Here is a 21,556-nt window from a genome sequence, read left to right on the forward strand (position 1 = left end):
AATTCACCGCCGCCGAGATCGTCGAATGTTCTTCCTGGAGCGCGTGCGCGCGGACGGAAGAAAAGATCGCGATTCGTCGCGCTCAGAACCGCGAAATCATCCCCCTCCCCTTTCCCAAAATCTCAGCCCCGCACGATGCCTTTTCACAGCGAAATTTCGCGGCGAAGCAAAGAGAGAGAGAGAGAGAGAGAGAGACGGCGACGTCACGCCAATTCTGGGACACCCTATAAACCTCCACATATATACACCCTGTGCACGAACAGCCCTGCCGTGGCAGCGCGCTCGGCGCGTCCTCCACCTCTTCCGCCACCGCCTCTGCCGCCGCCGCCGTCGCCACCACCTCCCCATTGCCTCCACTACCACCACCGCCGCCGCCGCCGCCGACGCCGCCGACGCCGTCGTCGTGGAGGGTTGTACATCGCGCGGGCATCGAAACGCGTCGAAACGCGAGGCGGCCGGATCGGACTGACTCGCGAAAATCGATCGGCGCCCCGTCGCGTCGTCGTACTCTCTCTCTCTCTCTCTCTCTCTCTTTCTCCCTCGCGGGTGTTACAGAGCGGCGTGCAGAGCGCACGCGACAGCACGCGTCGCGAGAAATCGTCGTCCTCGTCGTGAAATTCGGAGGAAGTGGAAAACCGGCCGGACGAGGGCCACGCGAGGGAGAGGCGGGAGACTCCTCTCTCTCTCTCTCTCTCTCTCTCTCTCTCTTCCGTTCTCGCGAAAAAGCGAGACCGGCTCGGCCGCGAGAGAGAGAATCGCGGGGCAGAAGAGAAGAGGGAGAGACACGGAAGGAGAGACAGTGGGTTCAATCGCCCCGTCGATGCCGGCCCGCGATCGTTCTCGAGACCGAGCGACGAGGGTGTTTCTTGCCGTTCCCGTGAGTGCGAGATTCCGCTGGAAAAACGCCGGAAGGCAGGACGACGTCGATGGGGATGTCGGGATTCGTCGAGCGACCGGTGCCCGGTGGTAGAGCTCGCTCGCCAGGTGCGCGTGTGTGATCGTTAGCTTTGATCAATTGGCGTTCGCGAGCTCGAAATTTGGCGAGGAGAGGATCACTTGAGAGACCTCCGACGAAAGGCGGAAGCGTGCGAACGATCGGCTTGTGTATGTGTGTGCGTACTGTGTGCGTGACTGTGCGTGTCCACCGCGACGAATCGTCGTCGAGCTATCAATTGCTGGCCGAGTGAAAGGTGAACCGATTGATACCGTTGAAGAGCCGCGAGCCAAGCGGCTCGCGAAATTTCACGGGGGATTTCATCGACCGGAGGGAGAGAAAGAGAAAGCGCCGAGTCTCGCGGGGAGAGCAGAGAGGAGCGAGGATGAACGGCGGCGCGCAACTGTCTGTTTCCACTACGGGGAGATCGGCCTGCGCTGTTAAGTAGAGAAAGAAACGGTGAGGACAACCGGCGGTAACAGCGGGAAAATAGAGTCGGCCGATTTGATAACGAACGAGCGAGAGTTTAGAGTGAGTTTCGAGTGCCTCGTTTTCAACAGTGTTTCCGCCACACCGCCGACATCACCTCGTATACGTTTCCCGCTCCAGTTACTAGCCTCTCTCCCTCTCTCTCCCTCGCTCGCTCTTTTTCTTTTTTCCTCCTCCCTTTCATCGCCGGAAACACGTCCGAAATAATATAAGAAATGATTGATCGCGACGGAAATTGAAGACGAGCGATAACAACGGAAGTATCGTGGGAATTGCAAGCGCACAACTCTCTCTCTCTCTCTCTCTCACTCTCTCTCTTTCTTTCTTTCTCTCTCCCTCTCTCACTCTCTCGCACGCAGTTTGTCGGCCGACCGATCTGTCATCGCCATTGTCGAATCGTCTAACGAGGTGGCCTCTCCATGGGCTCTTAGAATCCCAGAAGGACGATAATCCCCCGCGGAGGAAGAAAGGCGGTGGTGAGCTTTCTCGTCGGACGAGAGGAACGCGTTGCGCCATTTCAGGTGTGTGCCGTGAGCGGTGTGTTTGCCGCGGCTTCTCTCTCTCTCCCTCTCTCTCTCTCTCTCTCTCTCTCTATCTATCTATCTATCTATCTTTCTTCGGCCCTTCGACGTGCCACAAGGCGCAACGGCGCAACGGCGATTCTCGCGATTCACGGGAAAGTGTTCGAAAGCAGATCGAATGTAGAAGCGAGCCCGCCCGAATGATTGATGAACGCGGGTAATTAAGAAACATTAAGGAGAGCCTCCGGGGAGGAGGAACCTCGTACTCGTATTCAGAGAGAGCATGTTTCCCTCCCCTCTCGTCTCCCCTTCGAGGAGATCCTCCTCGCCGGAGGACGTTGCCGCGGGGGTGAAGAGAAGCAACGCGATGGGAAGAGGCCGTCTACCCTCCGGGTAAGGGAGGAAGGAGGAAGAGAGAGAGAGAGAGAGAGGGAGAGACGGAAAGAGAAGGAGAGAAAGAGAGAGAGGGAAGGAGAGAGAGGGAGTGGGAGGCCTTTAGGGGTGGAAAATCGTTGGAGAATACCGTCGCGGTGAAATCACTCCTCTCGAACGCTCGCGAGACGATCAGACCGCGAAGCATCCCCGCCGGGGTGTCCCGTTCCCTGCCTGCCTGCTTGCCTGCCTGCTTACCTGCCTGCCTGCTTGCCTGCCTGCTTGCTTGCTCACCCTTTCGCCCTCTCGCTGGTGAGGTGGAAGTGGAAGTAGCTGTCTGAACTCACGGAATGACAATAAGACTTCCCTTTGGTTAATCGAGAAAGAGAGAGAGAGAGAGAGAGAAGGTGGGGGGAAGGGGGCGAGGATTAACACTGTCGCTTGAGGCGACAAGTTGTTTGACAAGTGCCAGAAGTTCGGCTTTGTTTGTAAAATCGACTGAATGCAGCTCCGTGTCGGAGTGTAAACGCAAACAATTAGACGCTATTATAACGACGCGTTTTTTTAGAAGCGTTCGGCACAGTCGTTGGGTCGAATCGTCGTAATCGGCGAAATATTACTGATTCTCCATCGAAACGAAGCGTCGATCGTTAACAGGTAGACCGATCGTGTAATAAGAATCGTGAAGGGAGAAAGAGGAAATATTATCAAAAAGTTATCGTCGAGAAAGGGAGTACATTTCGGGGGCGCACGACGAGTACCGGACGAAAGAGGAAAAGCGTCGAGTTGCGAGTGGAATCAATCAGGACGCGAGTCCTGATGCGCGAGGACCGTCGTTACAAGTTGACGAATAAAGTATATAATTCTTTGGACCTGTCTCGGTCACTTTCGTGTATCGACAACTTCTCCGACACGGGGTAGCGCGAAAAGGAGGAGGGGGAGGAGGAGGACGCGACAATAACGCGAATGAATTCGGGAGGAGACGGGATAAGTAGAGTGGATCGAAATTAGAATCGTGTGCAGCCAGTGGAAAATGGTCGGCGCTTGATCAGACAGGACCGGTCTCTCCCCTCTCTCTCTCTCTCTCTCTCTCGATGCACTACTTAAAATGCACTTTATCTCACGCCGTAAAATCCATCTCCGTGAAATTCCGTATCACCGTCGCACCGCTCGGAGGGTGAAGCGCGCGCGCGCGCGCTCGACGAGTGTATTACTGTCGGCGGGACGACAATAAGCGTCAAGCGCGCTAACGACATCGAAAATAATAATTTGTCATAATCGATCATATCTCGCAGAGTCCACGGGAATTATCGACAGTAGCCGCGCGTCGGATGTTTTCGAATGTCCATCTTTATTTGAGCCGCCGCCGCCGCCGCCGCAGCGCACGTCCACATTTCTGACGCGTGACAGTGAATAATAATGCGAAGTCCCGCGTGATTTTTTCCCCCGCTACCCCCCTCTCTCACTCCCTCTGAGAGAAAGGCAAGAGCGACGGAGCGACCGGGGCTCGATCGAATCGACGTATTCGACGGATATAACAAATCGCAGCGAGGGAGAGAGAAAGAGAGGAAGGAGTGAGAGGGTGAGAATCGCGTGAAAATTATTGGTGAATCGGCGGGCGAAGAGACCGCGCAGGCAGAAACTGAAATATCAAAGAAGAAGCGGTCGATGGGACCGGTAGATATGTGATCGTAAGGTAATGAAAGACGAGGAGCGCGAAGTTGAATGCGACCGACGAGGCCGGAGAAGAGTGCGACCATCGAGGGAACGTGATCGAAGACTTTGTCGAGCGGTGACCACGTGATAGGGAAGCGATCGAATATCCGCTGGCCATTCTCGATGCCGGCGCGCGTTTGAAAACGACGATACTTTAACAACGAGGGAGCGAAGATCGCAAGATAGAAGATCGCGGGAGGGAGGATAAATACAGCGACAACAACAATCACCGCGACGCAAAACTCGAAGACGCTTGGATCGGTGAGGAGGGTTCGCCCGCATGAATCTTTATTCACTCGTGTTGATGTTCCTTTTTCCCTTAGCTGTTTCAGTTTATATCATACTTTTTCGAAAGGACACTCCGTCGAGACATTTTTCATAGAGTGCAGTATGTATATCTAAGTGTTTCATCGCTGCTTGGAGGATAAATATAACGAGAGAAATGCTCTCATCCAGCAGGAAGTTTTCATTTTGCAACGATGTGTGCGCGCGTATGTGTGTGTGTATGCATATTTTTTAATCTTTTTTCGATATATCGCTCATCTGTCTGCTGCAATCCGCGGTAATGTCGCAGTAACGACAGAGATAGGAAAAATAGACCGATTGGTTGAGCAAATCTGTAGTTTGCTGGACAATATGATGTGTTGTAAATAAGTGAAGAAAGAAAAAGTGAGAAAATTACACGTGACAGCTATTGTCAAGCTATTCATAAAGTCTATTTTTAGGTAACTTTTATCTTGATTGACGCAACAAATAGTTTCGTATTTCAAGCTGTTTTAAGTTTGTCAAGCAAATTCATTAATTTTATCGGGGGAATCATGCCGCATTTACTCAACAAACAATGAAGAAATATTCTTATTCGCTTCACGGAGGACTCAATTTCGCTTTAACTGACTATATCAGTACTTGTATATCAGCGTATGTGAGAGAAAATGGCACGTAAAAAACTATTAGCGTCATATAGCGAGCGTCATTGCTTGGACTTCTAGATTGCTAGACTCTAGATTGCTAGAGCTAATTGTTGCAATGAAATTCATCAGTGTACCACATTTCTTTCGATGCAACAGCGAAAGGGTTATCTTGATAAATACGTTTTATTAAAGACATATAAACTATATTTTTCATTGGTTTTGATAAAGAATCGGTTTTCCTGCAACCAACAAATCTATTACCGTACGATGTTACTACTGTAACATCCAACTTCATTAAATATTAATTGACTAATTTATGCAGCTTTGGCATTTAATTACTTCTTTCTTCTCTAAATTGCTCAGAGCGGAAGAGTGAATAAAAATTTACTCGGAACGATAGTGAAAATGCCGACCTTCAAAATTACGAGAGTAAATGCTTCAATCCAACTTAGACTGAATTCTTAATCCATACGAGTGAATATTTTAACACTGGAATTCCGCGGTAATTTTTTCCTCTCTCTTATAACCGCGGGTAGGTCACTTCTAACCTACCTCTTTTTTTTTTATAATGATCCTTGGACCTTTTTAAACTTTATTTTTGTTTAACTTTATCATTGTTTAATTACTTCATGATAAAAAAGATTCTTCAGAAGTTAGAATCCGAAAAAAAATAAAAAAAGTATCTGAAAGTAGATCAAAAATTACCCCCGTATTTCCAGTGTTAATCGATCGGAGTAAATTTCTTCCACGAGACGATGGGAGTATATCGGACTCACTCTTCAATTTCGAATGAAAATATCCACTCGACGATTCAGAGGGAGCATTCGTTCAATACGAGCGCAGTCGGTCGAATTCGAGTGACTCGGCTGTCATTCTAGTCTTCCGAGTGGAATTTCACTCGAAGAAATTTCGAAAGTGAGAAATAATAACACAGAAAACCGAATGTCCGTCTATATTGCGTCTACAGATTTGCTAAGCCGATAAGTCCTTTGAATGTGACGAGAAATCTTTTCTTGCGTGTCGAGATACGCACGAAACGAAGACAAGGTTAAAAGGCTCAGACACAATGAAAGGAATAAGGAACGAAGAATTAAATCTAGCCGGCCACATTTATTTTTGTCTTTAATTCGCCACGCTCCGGTTCGTAAGACCGCTCGACTTTGACACTTTTTCATTTTTGTTTCAATTAATATTTTTAAGATTATGTATTTCATTTTAAAACATTCTTACATCTTTCATTCTCTATTCCTTTTATTACTTTTTAAGGTAGTTTGTCCGTGGTGCCGGATTTTCAGTGGCGACATTAAGAAGTTCCTTCATAAGTTTATTACTTACTGAAAAAGATACTTTCCTACTACTTTATTTAACTACCTAAGTAATAATGTTAATTCTGAGCGAAATTAAGACAAATATATACAATATCACAAACACGGAAATATTGTTTATTTTTTATTTTTCTTATTAATACTTTATTTTTATGTCAGTTGAGTTAGTAGAGGTGTATATATAATAGAAAGTGGTATGTAAGTATTTACATTTGTATATATATGTATATACATGTATATCGCGGGTATTACTATAAATTTCCTATGGCTATGTTTTTAAAACAAAATGGTCAAACAAAAATTCTGAAATTTTTCTATACGTTTTTATATTATAGTCTTTAATATTACAATAGTTTCTAGAATTAGAATTCAAAATTTGGTTTAGAGGAAATTAAAAATAGAGAAGATTAAAAATATATTATCCTCAAATAATACGTATAATACGATCATTTTTAATTAAATATCTCAGCTACCTAGTGGTCAATCGTTTTCGAACTTTACAAACATGTAAATTAATATTTCCATCAATATACCGTTAAAATTCAAAACTATTCCTAAGGAAATAGTTTAACGGGCTAACTAACTATATATGATTTCTAATATTTTATTCCTAATTCTCTAAATTTAATCCCTTGTCCCTCCTTTATTCCTTTCACTGTGTCTGAGCACGGAGAAAAATAATTTCGTTGTTATAGCGAAACTACATTGTTGCTACTGCATATTCGTTACGACAGCAATCAAGTTTATTTGACATAACCAAATTAATGAATTATTCGTAATCAGGGCAGAAACAGTTTTGCTGCCAGGGTAGAAAATATTCTGCTGAATATATTTGTTCTTAGGACACGTTAATTTGCTATTAAAACAAAATAATGTTTTCCTATATTTACTAATTTATTCTTACAGCAAAATAATTTATATAGAAAGAAATTGGTCTTTAATTACGAATAGATATTCTCATACGTAGAAGCAAGAATATTATACTCTTCTTGGAATATTTTTAGCTTTGATTTAGTCTTGAATTTGTCTTATTTATATTACTTGAATTAAACTCAAGATTATAAATCTTCTAAGAAGATTTTTTACTATAATATTCTCGTTTACATATGAGAATATCTATTCTTTACTTAAGACTATTCTTTCTGTGTAGATTCAACAAAATAATCCAACGAATGGCAATTAGTACATTTGACAAATCCATGAAGTAACTAACGAATTTTGCCGCGGATTTGACGAATTTCACGCTGTAAAATTGATTGTGCGAGCAAATTATTTCTCTCCGTCCCTTCGCGCTAACGTGTCAACAACAACGGTAGCACGAAAAGGAACGCACGCGGCTGTGACGGCCGTAGGCGCGAGTGAAAACAGCGCGTGTTCGTCGGACAGGTGGGGCCGCCTATGCGAAGGATTCGCGCTCGGCTCGGTACATCCTGCGTTCCTGCTTCTCCTGCGACCTGCGGAGGATCGCGGCGGGCGGGCCTGCACGCAGCTGACTCGGCGCTCGGAGCGAGCCGAAAGACGACGGGCTCCTCTCACCGTGGAATGACAATAAGGGGGTGCCGCACCGACGGGGTGGTATTATGCGGGGTACGGATTTGAGCGTACCGAAGTGCCCGGCGAAGGTGTCGCCCTTCGGAATGGCACTCGGGACACTGGCCGAGATAGCGGTGAGACTCGTGATCGGCGGCTATATATTCGCCGTGGTTGTCTACGTGAACGCCAGCGACAACTGGGATAAGGACGATGACATAGGTACGCGAATATTCGACAAACGAGGGTCACACTGCTGATCCAAGTGTGTCATTTCACATTATTGTCAATTTCTACACATTTTTACGCGTCATACTACGATTTTATGTAAGTGTGTGGAAATTATACATATTTAGATTTTTGCCGTGTAACTTTTACGCATTTGTGTGCACAAAATTACACTAGTGACGCGTGTAAATTACAGATGTGTGAAAAGTGACTGCAACAAAATGTGTAAAATTACACGCTTGCAGATTTGCAGTGTAAGCTACACGCGCGCGTCCGAACAATCGGGATTAATCGCTCGTCCGTTTCCTGATTCGGCTGAACGTACAGGGTGTCCCGAAACCGTGCTCTTCCGATTCAAACTCCTTCTTCCGGTTTCCACTGCGAATTTATACGAATTCGGCTCGATCCCGGCAAATTCGGCTTTCCTCTCTCTCTCCCTCTCTTTCTTCAGCGCACGCGTGAGAATGACTTCGACGTAGTTTCCCCGGCGTCTCGCGTCGCCCTTGCGACGACGAGATCGCCTTAAATCGTCTTCAATTGAGATCCCATGGATAGTGAGAGAGAGAAAGTGAGAATACTCGAAATTAGCCGACAAATATTACTTTCTTCACTTTACACTCTCTCTTTACGTGAAGCCGAGCTCTTCCGAGGAAAATTCTTTCCGTATCCCTGGCTGTTAGTTATCGGAAAGGCGTGTCTCGATATTTCAACGAAAAGTCGTCGAGAGACGTCTCGAGGATACTTCGGGTATATTCGGATGTGTTGATATTTTCAACACGGTAAAAACACGCCGGAAAATAAATATATGCGAGAATGTGCGCTTCCGCGCGAATTTTATTTCAATTGTTGTCGGAGGAAGGGAGAGAATAACAAGAACGTTAAATAATAAACAGTTTGAAAGTTTATGGTCGGTTTTTCGCGGGGGACAAGGGGGAGGAGAGAGGGAGAGAGACGCGCACTCGAGCCTTTCTTTTTAGATCATAGTTGTGCACACAATGTTAACGGAGAAAGAGAAATTTACTTAAGCGGAGTTATCGTGGATCTAGCGTTAATTCATGCTACACTCGTCGTGCACACTTAGTGCCGTTCGGCGCGCTAAAAACGGAGCCCCATTTCTATCTACGCGTCTCTTGTGTGCGCGCGGGATGCATATGTATTTCATAAATATATATTGAAAAGCGGCAAACTGACAGAGCCATGAAATTGGAAACTGTTAGGATCGATACCTACGAAGTTATCGCATTTTTAAAATGAAAGTGGGTCAAAATGGTCCCGGGACGCGGAACAGCAGGGTTGGACGCCTTTAAAACGTTATAAAATAGCAAATAAGTCCAGTAGCACACGCACGCAAACACAGACACACCGAGTCCCAGCCGAAAGTGTATATATATATATGGGGGGGGCTTTTACAACTTTTGAATTTATAATCGCGCCACTTACGGTTACTTAAAAATTTCCGGTTATATATTTCCAACTTTTGTTCATAGTTATATCCCGGTATCTGTCTCCCTTGAACTCCCGTTTCGCAGTTATCCGCGTATAGAGCGCACTGCATACGGGCATATTTCTACATTTTTCTCCATCTCGCTCTCCGAAAGTCTCCATTTATACTCCTCTAAGATACTTGAGTATAAAAAATGACAGACGTTTAAAGCGAACGAATAATCACACAGAACGGTTGCGCTGATATGAAGTTTGAAAAAAAACACAGAGAGAGAGAAAGAGAGAGAGAGGGAGAAGGGAGATTTTTAATCCCCGCGTTTCGAGCTCCGTTCAACCTTCGCTCTAACTCTTCGAAGGACAGGTGGAATTTTTTGCGAAAAAAAAACTCACTAATTCGCGTCACGAAAATGCCTTGTAGCCCGCGCATGTTACATTTCGCGTCGAAGCGTCACAAACAAATGTAAAAACGATATCCTCTGCCGGAAGAGTTCTCGTGTGTATATATATATATATATATACATGGAGCGGGCGTCGCATTCGATTGATGAAAATTGCGGCGTATCGGGGGAAACTCCCGGGGAAAATCAGACGCGGAAACTTGTTGCGATACCGGAAATCGCTCAGAGCATGAAACTTATTCAAAGAAACGTTACGCGACGTAATTATATTCCATACCGCCGGTCGGAAATTCTCCATTATGCGCGAAAATGAACTTCATCAGTGATATTTTTCAAGCAGCTTTCCCGTCCCGTTTATATTCGTAAGAAGCAAAAAACAGCTTTCCTTTTACATCGCGAGACAAGACTCTCTCTCACTCTCTTCCTCTCTCTTTTTCATCCTCGTGTTAAAACACAGAACGTACGAAATTGGAGCGACACCTTTGAAGATTTCGAACGTGAATTTATTTCGAGAAACGGGCGCGTCTCTCGGCCGTCGCGCTTGAGAATTTCCACTGGTTATGTTATTGTATAACGAGACTCAAGAATATGCCGAATAATTTCAGGAACAGATTTAATCTCGATTATTTTAAACATTGAATGTCACTCACCAGAATAGCTCGAGCAATTTCGCTCACAATGTACCGCTGCCCTGCTAACTCGATAAAACGCTTTTTACATTCTCACATAATGTAGAAACTAACGTTGGGACTCGGTGAATTTTTGCCAATCGCACAGAGATCAATGGTGGTTGTTGAATAATATATACGGATAATATATACGACGTTATTCGGTACATTTGCGCAGTTATTAAATTTATCAGTTTGAGAATCCAATCACCTCGTGCTCTACTTCATTTCTTATTCTCCTGAGAAAACAAAAGAAACGTTGTGAACGAAAGTATTCAAAGTATCCGTAGTTGACATGATTAGCCGTGATTTAGCCGTAAGGAAACTATATGGAGGTCACATTGTTGCTCCCGAGAACTCTCAGTAAAGAAACCGTTAAAATTGGAAAAGTTTCGAAAACTCCGCACGAATTATCGCTTCGACCCTTTGAGAAGAAGCTAAATTAAAAAAAGAAAAAAACAAAAAAATCGCATTACAACGCGCGTGCCACATTAGCCACTGCTCGTCGCGAGCACCGATAATCCGTTGACAGAGACAGGATAGTTAGATCGTCAAAGATAAATCTTGCTAGAAAAAGAGAAGACCGATCACGTCTCGAATGGAATGATTTTTCTGCCTACCTCGCGAAATCCACTCAAAGATCACACGCGTTACTAACGATACGATGGATAAATGCAAGTCGAATTCGCTTAACTCGGGAATAGTGATGGTTTTTTTGGTTTTACGTAAACGATCACTTGGCTTCGTTTTGTACCGTAATGTGTTTTTACAAGCTTATATAATGAGTAAAACGGGTCACAGTCTATTCTTGTTGCACAGGTTAAGTCTCTAAACATCCAAATGAAAGGTACATATTGGTTCCCGATCAATCAAAAAAAATTCACTGCTACGTGAATTTCATTTTCTGCCCACTGGGGTATGAAATGACCCCAGCTGACTATTCCCGGGTTGAAGCAACCGGTCGATTTCTCATTTCTATTCTCGCGAAATTCTCGAAACGAGATACGATTTCATTTTACGTTTGAAACAATGAGGTATGTTAATCTTCCCAGCGACGGTCTCTCCAGTGCGACCGTATCATGGCTATCGTTCGCTCGTGTTAATCACGATCTTTTGATCCTCCCAGTGTCCACGTCTAAAGTCAGCGCCGTACTTGGTCGTACTGCCACTTTGCCTTGCGACATCGAGCCGTCCACGCGAGAAGATCGCGTCTACATGGTGCTTTGGTTCCGCGATTACGAGAAAAATCCCATTTACAGGTGAGCGAATTCACACTGCTAATGCTAATACCGCTGTTGGAGCAGCGTAAGCTGAAAGCTCCTCCTGAAAAAACATGTGAGAAACCACGAAGATCCCACAGTGTGACAGTGTGGGCATATCGATTGATTTAATTAGAAAATCTTTTTATAACTTTGAGAATTAAGTGGAACGAGTCGTAAGTGATCTCGTTTATCTCCTTCGTTAAATTTATTTTCGCGGGATATACATATTTTATCATGTATCCTAATTACATTTGATATTTTATGTAATGTTTATTCGTTGTTATTAGTGATGATCCGTGTTTTCAACGAGACTCTGTGTTCTCGATTCTGCGCGATAAATATTTCCTTTCCTCGTTGGGGGTTATTTATAATTCGAAACGATATCATTTGAGAATTTATGAATGTATCTGCAATTTACCTTTGAGTAATTTTATATTATCTTATTTATGCAGCATCGTTTTTAATTATGTAACGTTCACTGATTTTTTTATTATTCTCTTAGCATTTCGCCGCGACAAAATCGATTTCCGTACTTGAGGGGGAATTTTCTGAAATTACAGATTATTAATATCCGTAAACCCCGAGAATATATATATCGTACAGACTCGCTCGTTCAGCTACAGATATTCACATTGTTGAAAACATTTGAAGATATAACATGGGGAATTAATTTTGTACGTATGACCAAGTTTTACGCCGTAAGGTTAAAAATATATCCGAATAAATCATTAATGAATTGCTGTAATGTATAAATTTCGATTTCAATATGAATATATCCCAGTACGATATATAGAGTGTTATTAAACAAAAATTCTCTCTGGGTCCCCTCGCTTCGCGGATTAAACAATTATCAGCGAAATACCGTCTCCTTTAAAATATTCATCAAATAGTGACGACATGAAGATTATTATGAATTAACGTGAAATTATTATAAAAACCCTATGAGAGAAATTTACAATTATAATACCTATATATTGTATTGTATTACATATGATATTTTATATATTACATATTTATAATAATGATATAAATGAGGTGGTATTATGGCTTTCTATATACATTCTGTACAATAATTTTGTTAATAATCAGTATTTCCAATTAAAAATTTCACGATTACATATCGTCAAAATATTGTGCAATCGATTCTAGACTCCAAATTATGAAATATTTATTACAGGACACGTATTATAGACTCTTTCGGAATTGATTCCGAAGTCGCTTAATTATTACTTATACAATACAAGAGAAAATCTAGGGAATAATTAAAAGATTACGATCTGAGTCGATTCCAAATATTTCCATAATAGATGCCTCGAAAACGTTATTTATAAAAATGTGGCGACACTATATTATTATATTAATAGATTGAAGAGGAGCGGAGGTGGTAATGTAGTAAATGTGTGTGTGTGTGTGTGTATGTGTGTGATACAGATTATAATATTACACGTTGAATTATGACGTCTATATAGAAAGGATTATATACAATGTGTGTGCAAATTCAGCTTCGACGTGCGGGGACGGGCTTTCAACAAGGCCCTGAACTGGTCGGACAGTACCGCGGTGGGGCCCAGGGCGTACTTCGTCACCGTGACGAAGCCGGCCGCCCTCTCGTTGGAGGCGGTCCAGCTGGACGACGAGGGTATTTACAGATGCCGGGTGGACTTTAAGAACTCCCCGACGAAGAACTTCCAAGTGAATCTCACGGTGATAGGTACGAGCTTCATTATCGTAACGACCAACCGATCGGTGTCGGCCGGTCGGTTGTACGAGTATATTGCCCCGATATGATTAAGCGCGCTCCGTAACGTGAAACTCTTCGGAGATCATTTAGCGCGACGGTATAACTACCGGAAGAAAAGAGAGAACAATTCGGGATTACCGTTAGCCGAGGAAAGAGAGAGAGAGAGAGATCTTTCTTCCGTCTCGACGCGAGAAGTTAAACTTCTCGTCGGAACGATCTCACTCCGTCGCCGGCGGTTTCGCTAATTGAAGGGGGTCCGTCGCCGGGGGTGGGTCGGGGTGTAACCCACTTTTCCCCGGGAACTTGGGGGCGAATTAATCGAAATTTCATTTTCGCAAGAGAGAGAGGGTTTAAAATTAATTTTCTCGAGTCCTTAAAAAGACGGCACGAACAAACGAATGAACGGACGGACGGACGGACGGACGGACGCTCGCTCGCTGTTGCGTTTGATTAATCGTCCGTCAATTATGGAAAGGGAACTCCGTTCGCGGGATTGTTCGCAGTACCACCACACCAGCTGCTCATTTATGATCACTCCGGAGTGCAGCTGGAGAACACCGCCGGGCCGTTCGAAGTCGGCGAGGAGTTCGGGCTGTCCTGCGAAGTGAGAGGAGGTAAGTACCTCCCCCTTCGGGGGATATCCCGATCCGATCGTAGACCGGAGCTAGAGGTTTGCAAATTTTTACCAATTTTGCGGCTTAAACTTCTCGGACATCCGGTTGTTGCCAGACCTGCGCCTTCGTTTATTCGTCCTTCGAAATTCGCCGTCGCGAAATTCCCGGTCTCCCCGTTGCATGTGTGTGTTTTATATTTCCTGATCTTAAAATAATCTCTTCCTTTACCTTGAGTCTATGTTTTTGACCCTACATTTTGGAAAAACGTGTAGTAGTTATAAAAAGAAAAAAATCCAAGGCTTTTTAACGTGACATATATAGACGGTTTTGTTTTTTTTTTTTCAAAAATGTCACATAGGAGGAAAGTTGATAGGGTGAGAAGGGGAAAGAAGAGATGGGGTTTCGTAAAAAAATATCTACATCCCGGAGATGCACGTTAGTATTTTAGACACTTAAACATGCGATACGATGAACTGTCGGAACGAATGATCCGAGCCAGCTGACGTAACGCCGAAGAAGACGAGTGTGTCTATCGAATCGCGATGCGTTCGGCTTGCCGGGTTACACGGTGAGAAAACGGCGTTATCATTACCGTGCAGTTAATTAATTCGGAACAACGCTCCGAGCTTAGAGAGCATGTACTTGGAAAATTGTCGAGTTTAGGATTAAAGTTACCTTTGTTTCTTCATCACTCTTCCCCCGGATTACCTGCGAAACTTGCTAATTACTCAGGCCAAAAAGGAGAGAATATATAAGAAATATCTTTCTCTCTCATCTACGTGCATTTCCCAAGATGAAACCTCATTCTCGAACGAAGCGTCACATGCGCGCGTGAGTTTACACCATCGTCGTCGAAGGCAGTGATTCCACCCTTCCCCCGCCTCTCGCCCCCTGATATCTCCTCGTATAATTCTTTTCCTTCTCTGCTCGATCCGTTTGTTAATAACAGACGTCGGAGATGAAATACGGTGTTTCGAGGTGAAATAAATTTACGGCGGCACACTTTAAGAGCAGCAATGAATTCACCCACGTAATCCTCGCGTCACGCATTTCCATTTATAATATTTTATCCGTTAATCCTTTCCCCTCCTCCCATTCTTATCCCTCTCTCTTTCTCTCTCTCTCTCTCTCTCTCTCTCTCTCGGAGAGGAATCAGGTTTCTCATTAACATGTTTAGCCAGATACGAATCTCGGCGGGTGACAAATTACCCGTCGGCTTCGCGTTACACGTGTAAACGCTCTGGAGATCGCGTGAATGAACAAATAAAAAGAGAGTGTGAGATTGAGAGAGAGACAGGGAGAAAGCAAAGGAAGAGGAGGAAGAGGGAGGAGGAGGAAGAAAAAACGGGAGAAAGAGGGAAGAATAGCGCGCGGTATCGTTCGGAATTAAATACGAGCTTCTCCAAGTGGCCAGGAATTACGCGGGCGCGCTCGATCGGAGACACCCGGTATTAAGCGTAATTATGGTCTCGGTGATTTGTCTGCTGTCACGCGAACGATCGAGCGGTGGAGTTAATTAGCCGCGTATAATTTCCGTGCTTTCCGTGCTTTCGCGCGCGTACGTCCCTCGACGAGAAGGCAAACCTACGCCGGTGGTGAGCTGGCTGGTGAACGGCGAGGAGGTGGACGGCAGGCTCGAGGAGTTCGGCCAGAACATCGTCGTCAGCAAATTGACCGTGCCGCAGCTGCGAAGGGAGCACCGCGACACCACGTACAAATGCCGGGCGGCCAACACGCATCTAATACCGCCGTTGGAGAAGACGGTGATCCTCGACGTTTATCGTGAGTATACCCTTCCCCCTCCCCGCCGAGAGAACCACCGGGGTCCGAAGCGAATTTTCGCGGACGAGGGAACGACCTTCGTCCTGACTCTCCGTTCGGTGATGCGACGCGCGCGCAAAAGAGAAAAGAAAAGGTCAGAGGAGAGGATTTCCCTTTAGATTTTTTCTTCGAGGAGAAATGTAGAAATTTGGATAAACGCGTGTCGACCTCGCTCGCATTTAGAGGGATAAATAAATCTCCCGAGAAAAAACCGGCAAGGAGACTCGACAAGGAGAACGACTTTTTTCGAGCTACGAGTTGACGGAAAATCAGGCGAGGCCATTGAGAAATTCTCATTGGAAGATCAGTCGGTGTACGCGTGTAATGCACTTTGCAATCGAAATCTAGATTAGAGAAGTTCAATTCGGCGAGTGCGCGGTATATTTTAAAACAACTTTAAGCGTATTTGTCAAAAGTGTCGTTCATTTGCCTGTAACGTTGCTTGTAGAATATTCACGCAGACTTGGCAGAATTAATCAAAATTCGTTGCGCGGCAATTCAATATGTTATTAATTTACAGTTAAACACTGCAAGCACGGATTTTTTTCTCGGTGCATTTTTATGCATTTTCATGCATTATCGACTTGATGAATTATCGGTCGGTGTGCTAAATATAGTTCAGCTCCGATTTCAACACGCGAGCGGTCATTAAAATTAGGGTAACCGCGAAGATAAATTTAATTTAACTAAATTTCAAACGGAGAAAATAATTTCTGTCGTGTTTATGTCTTCGACGTTATTCGAATAAACATTTCAACGGAACTTTTTCTACACCTATTTGAAAAAAATACATATTTGAACTTTTTCCATACGTATTCGGAAAAGATACACATTTGCTATTTCCCTTAGAAATTATTCACGACACAACCCGATATTTCTTGAATAGCACACTCCATCAGATAATTAAATTGTTTCGTATCATGTCTTGTTTAAGCAAAATGATATGATTCTGTATAATACAATTCTTTTCGTTATTCCCATAGCATTTCACTAGTTTGGAGAATTGATTTTCATATACTTGATTAATTTCAATCATCATCTCCTAATTGTTCACTGTCTCCCTTAAAATACTCAAGTATGACAGCCTGAAAATTATGATTAAACGACGAATCGGTGATTAAATCGCACGACGATTTGTGAGGATTATATTTGACGACGTAAAACCAATCTTCGACGTGCCAGCTTTGTTGAGAATTATTTATAACTCGATACTCCAATAGTATGTAACAAGAGTTAATCGCAAATGACCTTCGGATTGGTTCTAGTGAAACCACTTATCGTGAAAATACTGTCCAAACTAACGATCCTGGAGACGGAGAAGGATTACTCCATCACTTGCGAGGCGACAGGATCGCATCCTCGCGCTCGCATCATCTGGCTTGAAGGAAACACTACGTTTCGTAGCGGCAAGGTTGATAACGACGCTTTGAAATGTAATATAGGATGATTCGTCTTAAATTATACACTTGACTTTTCTTCAAAACCGAGTATTTTCCGAAGAAATGTCATGATTCTGCATCTTGCAATATTTTATTTCTTTTTTATATAGAGATATTTTATTTTTTTTAATATAAAGATGTGGAGTTTAGTGTGCAAAATATTGCTTGTTTTGAAGCCGAAAAATGAATATGTTTGTAATTTTTGCGAATAACATTTTTTCACAAGGTTCTTTTTTAAGTTTTCTAAGGTAAAAAGACCGAAAAATAAAAATTTGAGTTAAATTTAAATGTCTCTTTATTTGGTAGAAACTGTCCTTTTTTGACAATTTGTATCTGCTTTCTGACAAGTAAATCAGTTTTGACATTAAAATCTTACGGTTATATTCACTATTGTTCTTTCTAAAAAAATTGATCTTGAATAAATATATAAATTTATTAAAAAAAATTAATTATTAAGACTAGTAACAAAAGTGTATATTTCTTTTTTCTAAGTGAACCAAATTTTTAAATTTATCTTAATGAAGCACCATATTACCATCCCTATTTCTCTTTGACCCATTACACAATATGCCGCCATATATTTAGAAATAACATCCTAAATAATAAATATTTCATAATTGTAAGTCTAGAATCGATTGAGCAACATTTTGACGAACGTCGTTAAATTTTCAATTAAAAATATTGATTATTAACAAAATTATTGTACAAAAATGTAAATAGAGAGCCATAATATCGCCTTCCCGAAATATTTCATATTTTATGCTCCTCCCGGAATCACGCGACTTTTATTTAAAACATTATTTTTTTCAGAGAAGAGCTTAGCTTCTAGAAAAAACTTGATATATCACTCAAAATGAATCATCCTGCACACATGACGATCGCTACGATCGTGTGTGACTTTCTGATCGGTTCGTCGAATTGTCGTAATTCCCGATTTTCGAATGCACTCAGGTAATGGAGAGCGGTAACGCCTCGGTGGTTCTGAGCACGCTGATATTCTCACCCGTCCCGGACGATCACGGCAAAATGCTGAAGTGCCGGGGCATAAATTCCGCTCTGAAGAACGCGTTCTTGGAAGACCAGTTGAAGCTGAACGTCGTCTGTAAGTGCGCCTGTGACTCTGTTTTCCCTTTTTACGAAGCGAGAGAGAGAGATTATCGTGGGAGAAGTGAATTTTCATTCGATTGATAAGTCCACTACGAATTAAATTTCATTTATCATTTACAATCCGCTGATAATATCCCCCACAGACGCGATATAATCTTTTATATATAATCTTTTCATACTTAATAATTTAATTATAATAATATCATTAGTTTACGCGATTTAATACCGTCATTTATCGTTGAAGCGCTTTTATTTAAAACGGCCCGTTTTATCGGACTTTATTGGACGATATTGTCGTTCGTTGAACGACGGTGAAATCTAAATATACGAGGTGTTCTAAAAGTACGGCAGGTAGACACAATATAAATATGAAAGAATGCTTGTCAATGGTGCGCTATTACAAAGAGGAAAAGGTTTCTTTAGATTGAGTATTTCTATTCATTTGATTAAAATTTGTTTCATAGAAACAACGAAATATTATTTGCTTGAGTAAAAATTGTATCGTCTCATCCAAGAAAACTCTATTATTTAACAGAAAGAACGCTATTATTTGAAATAATAATAATATAATATTTAAAGAAAGAAAGAAATATTATTTGGTTACAATAAATATGTAAAATGAAACGAGTAATTTCTTTATAAGAAAATTTTCTTTCGTTTCAAACAAATCTTTTATTTCAGATAAAGATACATATTCGTTGAAAAGTCTAACAATCGTGTTTATTAATCGAAACATTAGTTTCTTCGGAGCATGCAGATCATGAAATTTGTTTGGATGCAATAAAATTATTAAATTTGAAAAAATCATTTTCTCAGTGTATGCACACTGAGAAAAAAATACAATTATTTTCGAGGGATAACGATATCCTTTTTTCATTTTAACTACCAAAAATAGTCAAGAGAACTATTTTTCCAACGAGTGTCATTATAGTGTCAGTGTTAATAATCTTACATGTGCATATTGAATTTTTGTGGTTAAAATAAAAAGGGGATATCTTCCCCTTTTAAACCCCAAAAATAACTGTGTTTTTCTCTCAATAGAACTGCAATTGATCCCGCAATGCCTGTCCGTGTGTTAAATTGATCGTTTGAAACTGGAATAGATTGCATGAATATTTCTAAGAAGTGAACACACACATACATACGAGAGAGCCGAGGTGGACAAGCTCATCGGGTCATTGTTGCCGTCGAGCAAGATCGGATATACCGTAAATTAGTCGCACGAATAGACGCATATCTTATTTACACCAGAGCTTCTCCATACACACACACACACACACACACACACATACGTATACTATTCTCTGTTGCTTTTAATATTTCATGGCCGGCTTTTTCGGAACTCGCCGTATCGTATTATGGTAGCGTAACGCATGCAATATTAAAGCATCGAAAAAATTTTCCCCCAGTTCCGCCTAAAGTGCAGCTGCATCTGGGCAGCACCCTGAACGCGGAAAACATAAAGGAGGGCGACGACGTGTACTTCGAGTGCAAAGTGCGGGCCAATCCGGAACATCACAAAATCACCTGGCGACACAACGTAAGTCTCCCCGTCATCGATCACGAGAGAGATCCTTCGCTCTCGAGCAAAGTCGAACTCGTCGCGGAAAAGTTCCTCTTCGTCGTCCCGCTTCGGAATTTCGTGTTCCGGAAACACGCGTCCTCGGAACTCGAGAACTGTCGGTTTATCCTTCCCGCTCGAAAGATCGCCTCTATCTATGCATGAGATTTTCGGGCGAAAAAAGCGAAGGACACTTCAGCACGGACGGAATATCGTCGATATATTCCGAATTTTTATAGAGAAGTCTTTCCGCGCGCGCGAGGAATTCCCACTAGGAAACGGTGGGGCGGGGGGAGAGGAGCGGGAGAATTCCGGTAGCAGGTTCGCGAAACTCTTCAGAATTTCGCTGTTGGGACTAATTAATTTTTGCGCAATGGCGAATTTATATAGGAGCTAATGAGACACTATCATTGTTTCAATGTGGAATTTCAAATTGTCTATTACAATAAATAACATCATATTGAGAGAAAAAAATGTCTGAAAAATAAAAAAATATTTTTTTTCAACGGGTATTAATAACATATTTATTTAAACCTAAATTCCTTTATTTAAATAGAACAAATAATTGCTTTCAAAGTTACAGATTTAAAATAATATATATTTTCTAATTTGGAAAAAATTGTTTCTCAACGTAAAAATATATATATTCGTGTAAATGAACGTGTTACTGTTATCCATCGAATAAATTATCTTTGAAATTAAATATTTTTTATTTTTAGATATTTTTTTCCCCTCAGTGTAGCATTAAATCCCCAAAAAATCGCCATCTGTCACCATTCTTGACTGGATGGAAACATAATAGAGATAAACTTTCTCCGTGTCTTTCTTATGCCAAAATGATTCCACGAAACGTATATATATATATATATATTTTTTTTTATAATAAGCGAAATATGAATATACCGCATGACGTGGTCAACCTGACCCGATCTCTCCCCTGCCCGCCGCGATAAAGTTTCGCTCGAGGTCGATTCGCTGTTTTCGATTGCCGTGATGATAAGATCGGATGTAGGTCGCTGTCACTTTGAAAGCGGCCCGCTCACAGCCGCCACGTAATTAAACCGTTAATGATGTCCACCAATGATAGGGCGCGGTGCTCACGCAGAACTATTCGGCCGGCATCATCATGAGCACCCAGAGTCTGGTGCTGCAGAGTATAGGTCGCGACAACGCGGGCAATTACACGTGCCTGGCCAGCAACGATCGCGGGGAAACGACGAGTCCTATCGTGACCCTGAGAGTGCAGTGTAAGTAGACACGAAGAGCTCTGTCGCGTGATAAGGAAGCGAAAATCGACACGAGTTCAGGCATCTCGCGATAGCCGACGACGTCGACATCGATGGCGACGCGCGATTTTGACCTTCGCGTTTCGCTCGCGGCTAAACAAGTCGCGAAATTCAGCGGTCAAAGGCATGGCTTTCCCTCTCTCTCTCTCTCTCTCTCACATTCTCACTTACTCTTTCAACCCCCCCCCCC

General features: G+C 42.7%; 1 protein-coding gene across 8 annotated transcripts in view; it reads left to right on the forward strand.

Annotated features, from left to right (window-relative positions):
• Nucleotides 1-425: 425 nt before the first annotated feature.
• Nucleotides 426-21,556, forward strand: part of LOC106745877 (nephrin-like) — a 29,256-nt gene continuing 8,125 nt past the window's right edge. The window contains exons 1-12 of one of the 8 annotated variants that reach the window (XM_014621858.1): nt 426-1,393; nt 1,495-1,944; nt 3,612-4,293; nt 7,655-8,020; nt 11,662-11,794; nt 13,300-13,508; nt 14,042-14,152; nt 15,731-15,934; nt 17,239-17,384; nt 18,364-18,514; nt 19,929-20,059; nt 21,168-21,327. In XM_014621858.1, coding sequence (XP_014477344.1) covers nt 7,849-8,020; nt 11,662-11,794; nt 13,300-13,508; nt 14,042-14,152; nt 15,731-15,934; nt 17,239-17,384; nt 18,364-18,514; nt 19,929-20,059; nt 21,168-21,327 — 1,417 coding nt within the window. In that variant the 5' untranslated portion in view covers nt 426-1,393; nt 1,495-1,944; nt 3,612-4,293; nt 7,655-7,848. The other 7 variants (XM_014621859.1, XM_014621857.1, XM_014621860.1 and 4 more) reach the window with 7 other exon arrangements.

Source organism: Dinoponera quadriceps, unplaced genomic scaffold, assembly GCF_001313825.1.
Source record: "Dinoponera quadriceps isolate SergipeBrazil2010 unplaced genomic scaffold, ASM131382v1 scaffold1692, whole genome shotgun sequence".
Taxonomy (NCBI): Eukaryota; Metazoa; Arthropoda; class Insecta; order Hymenoptera; family Formicidae; genus Dinoponera; species Dinoponera quadriceps.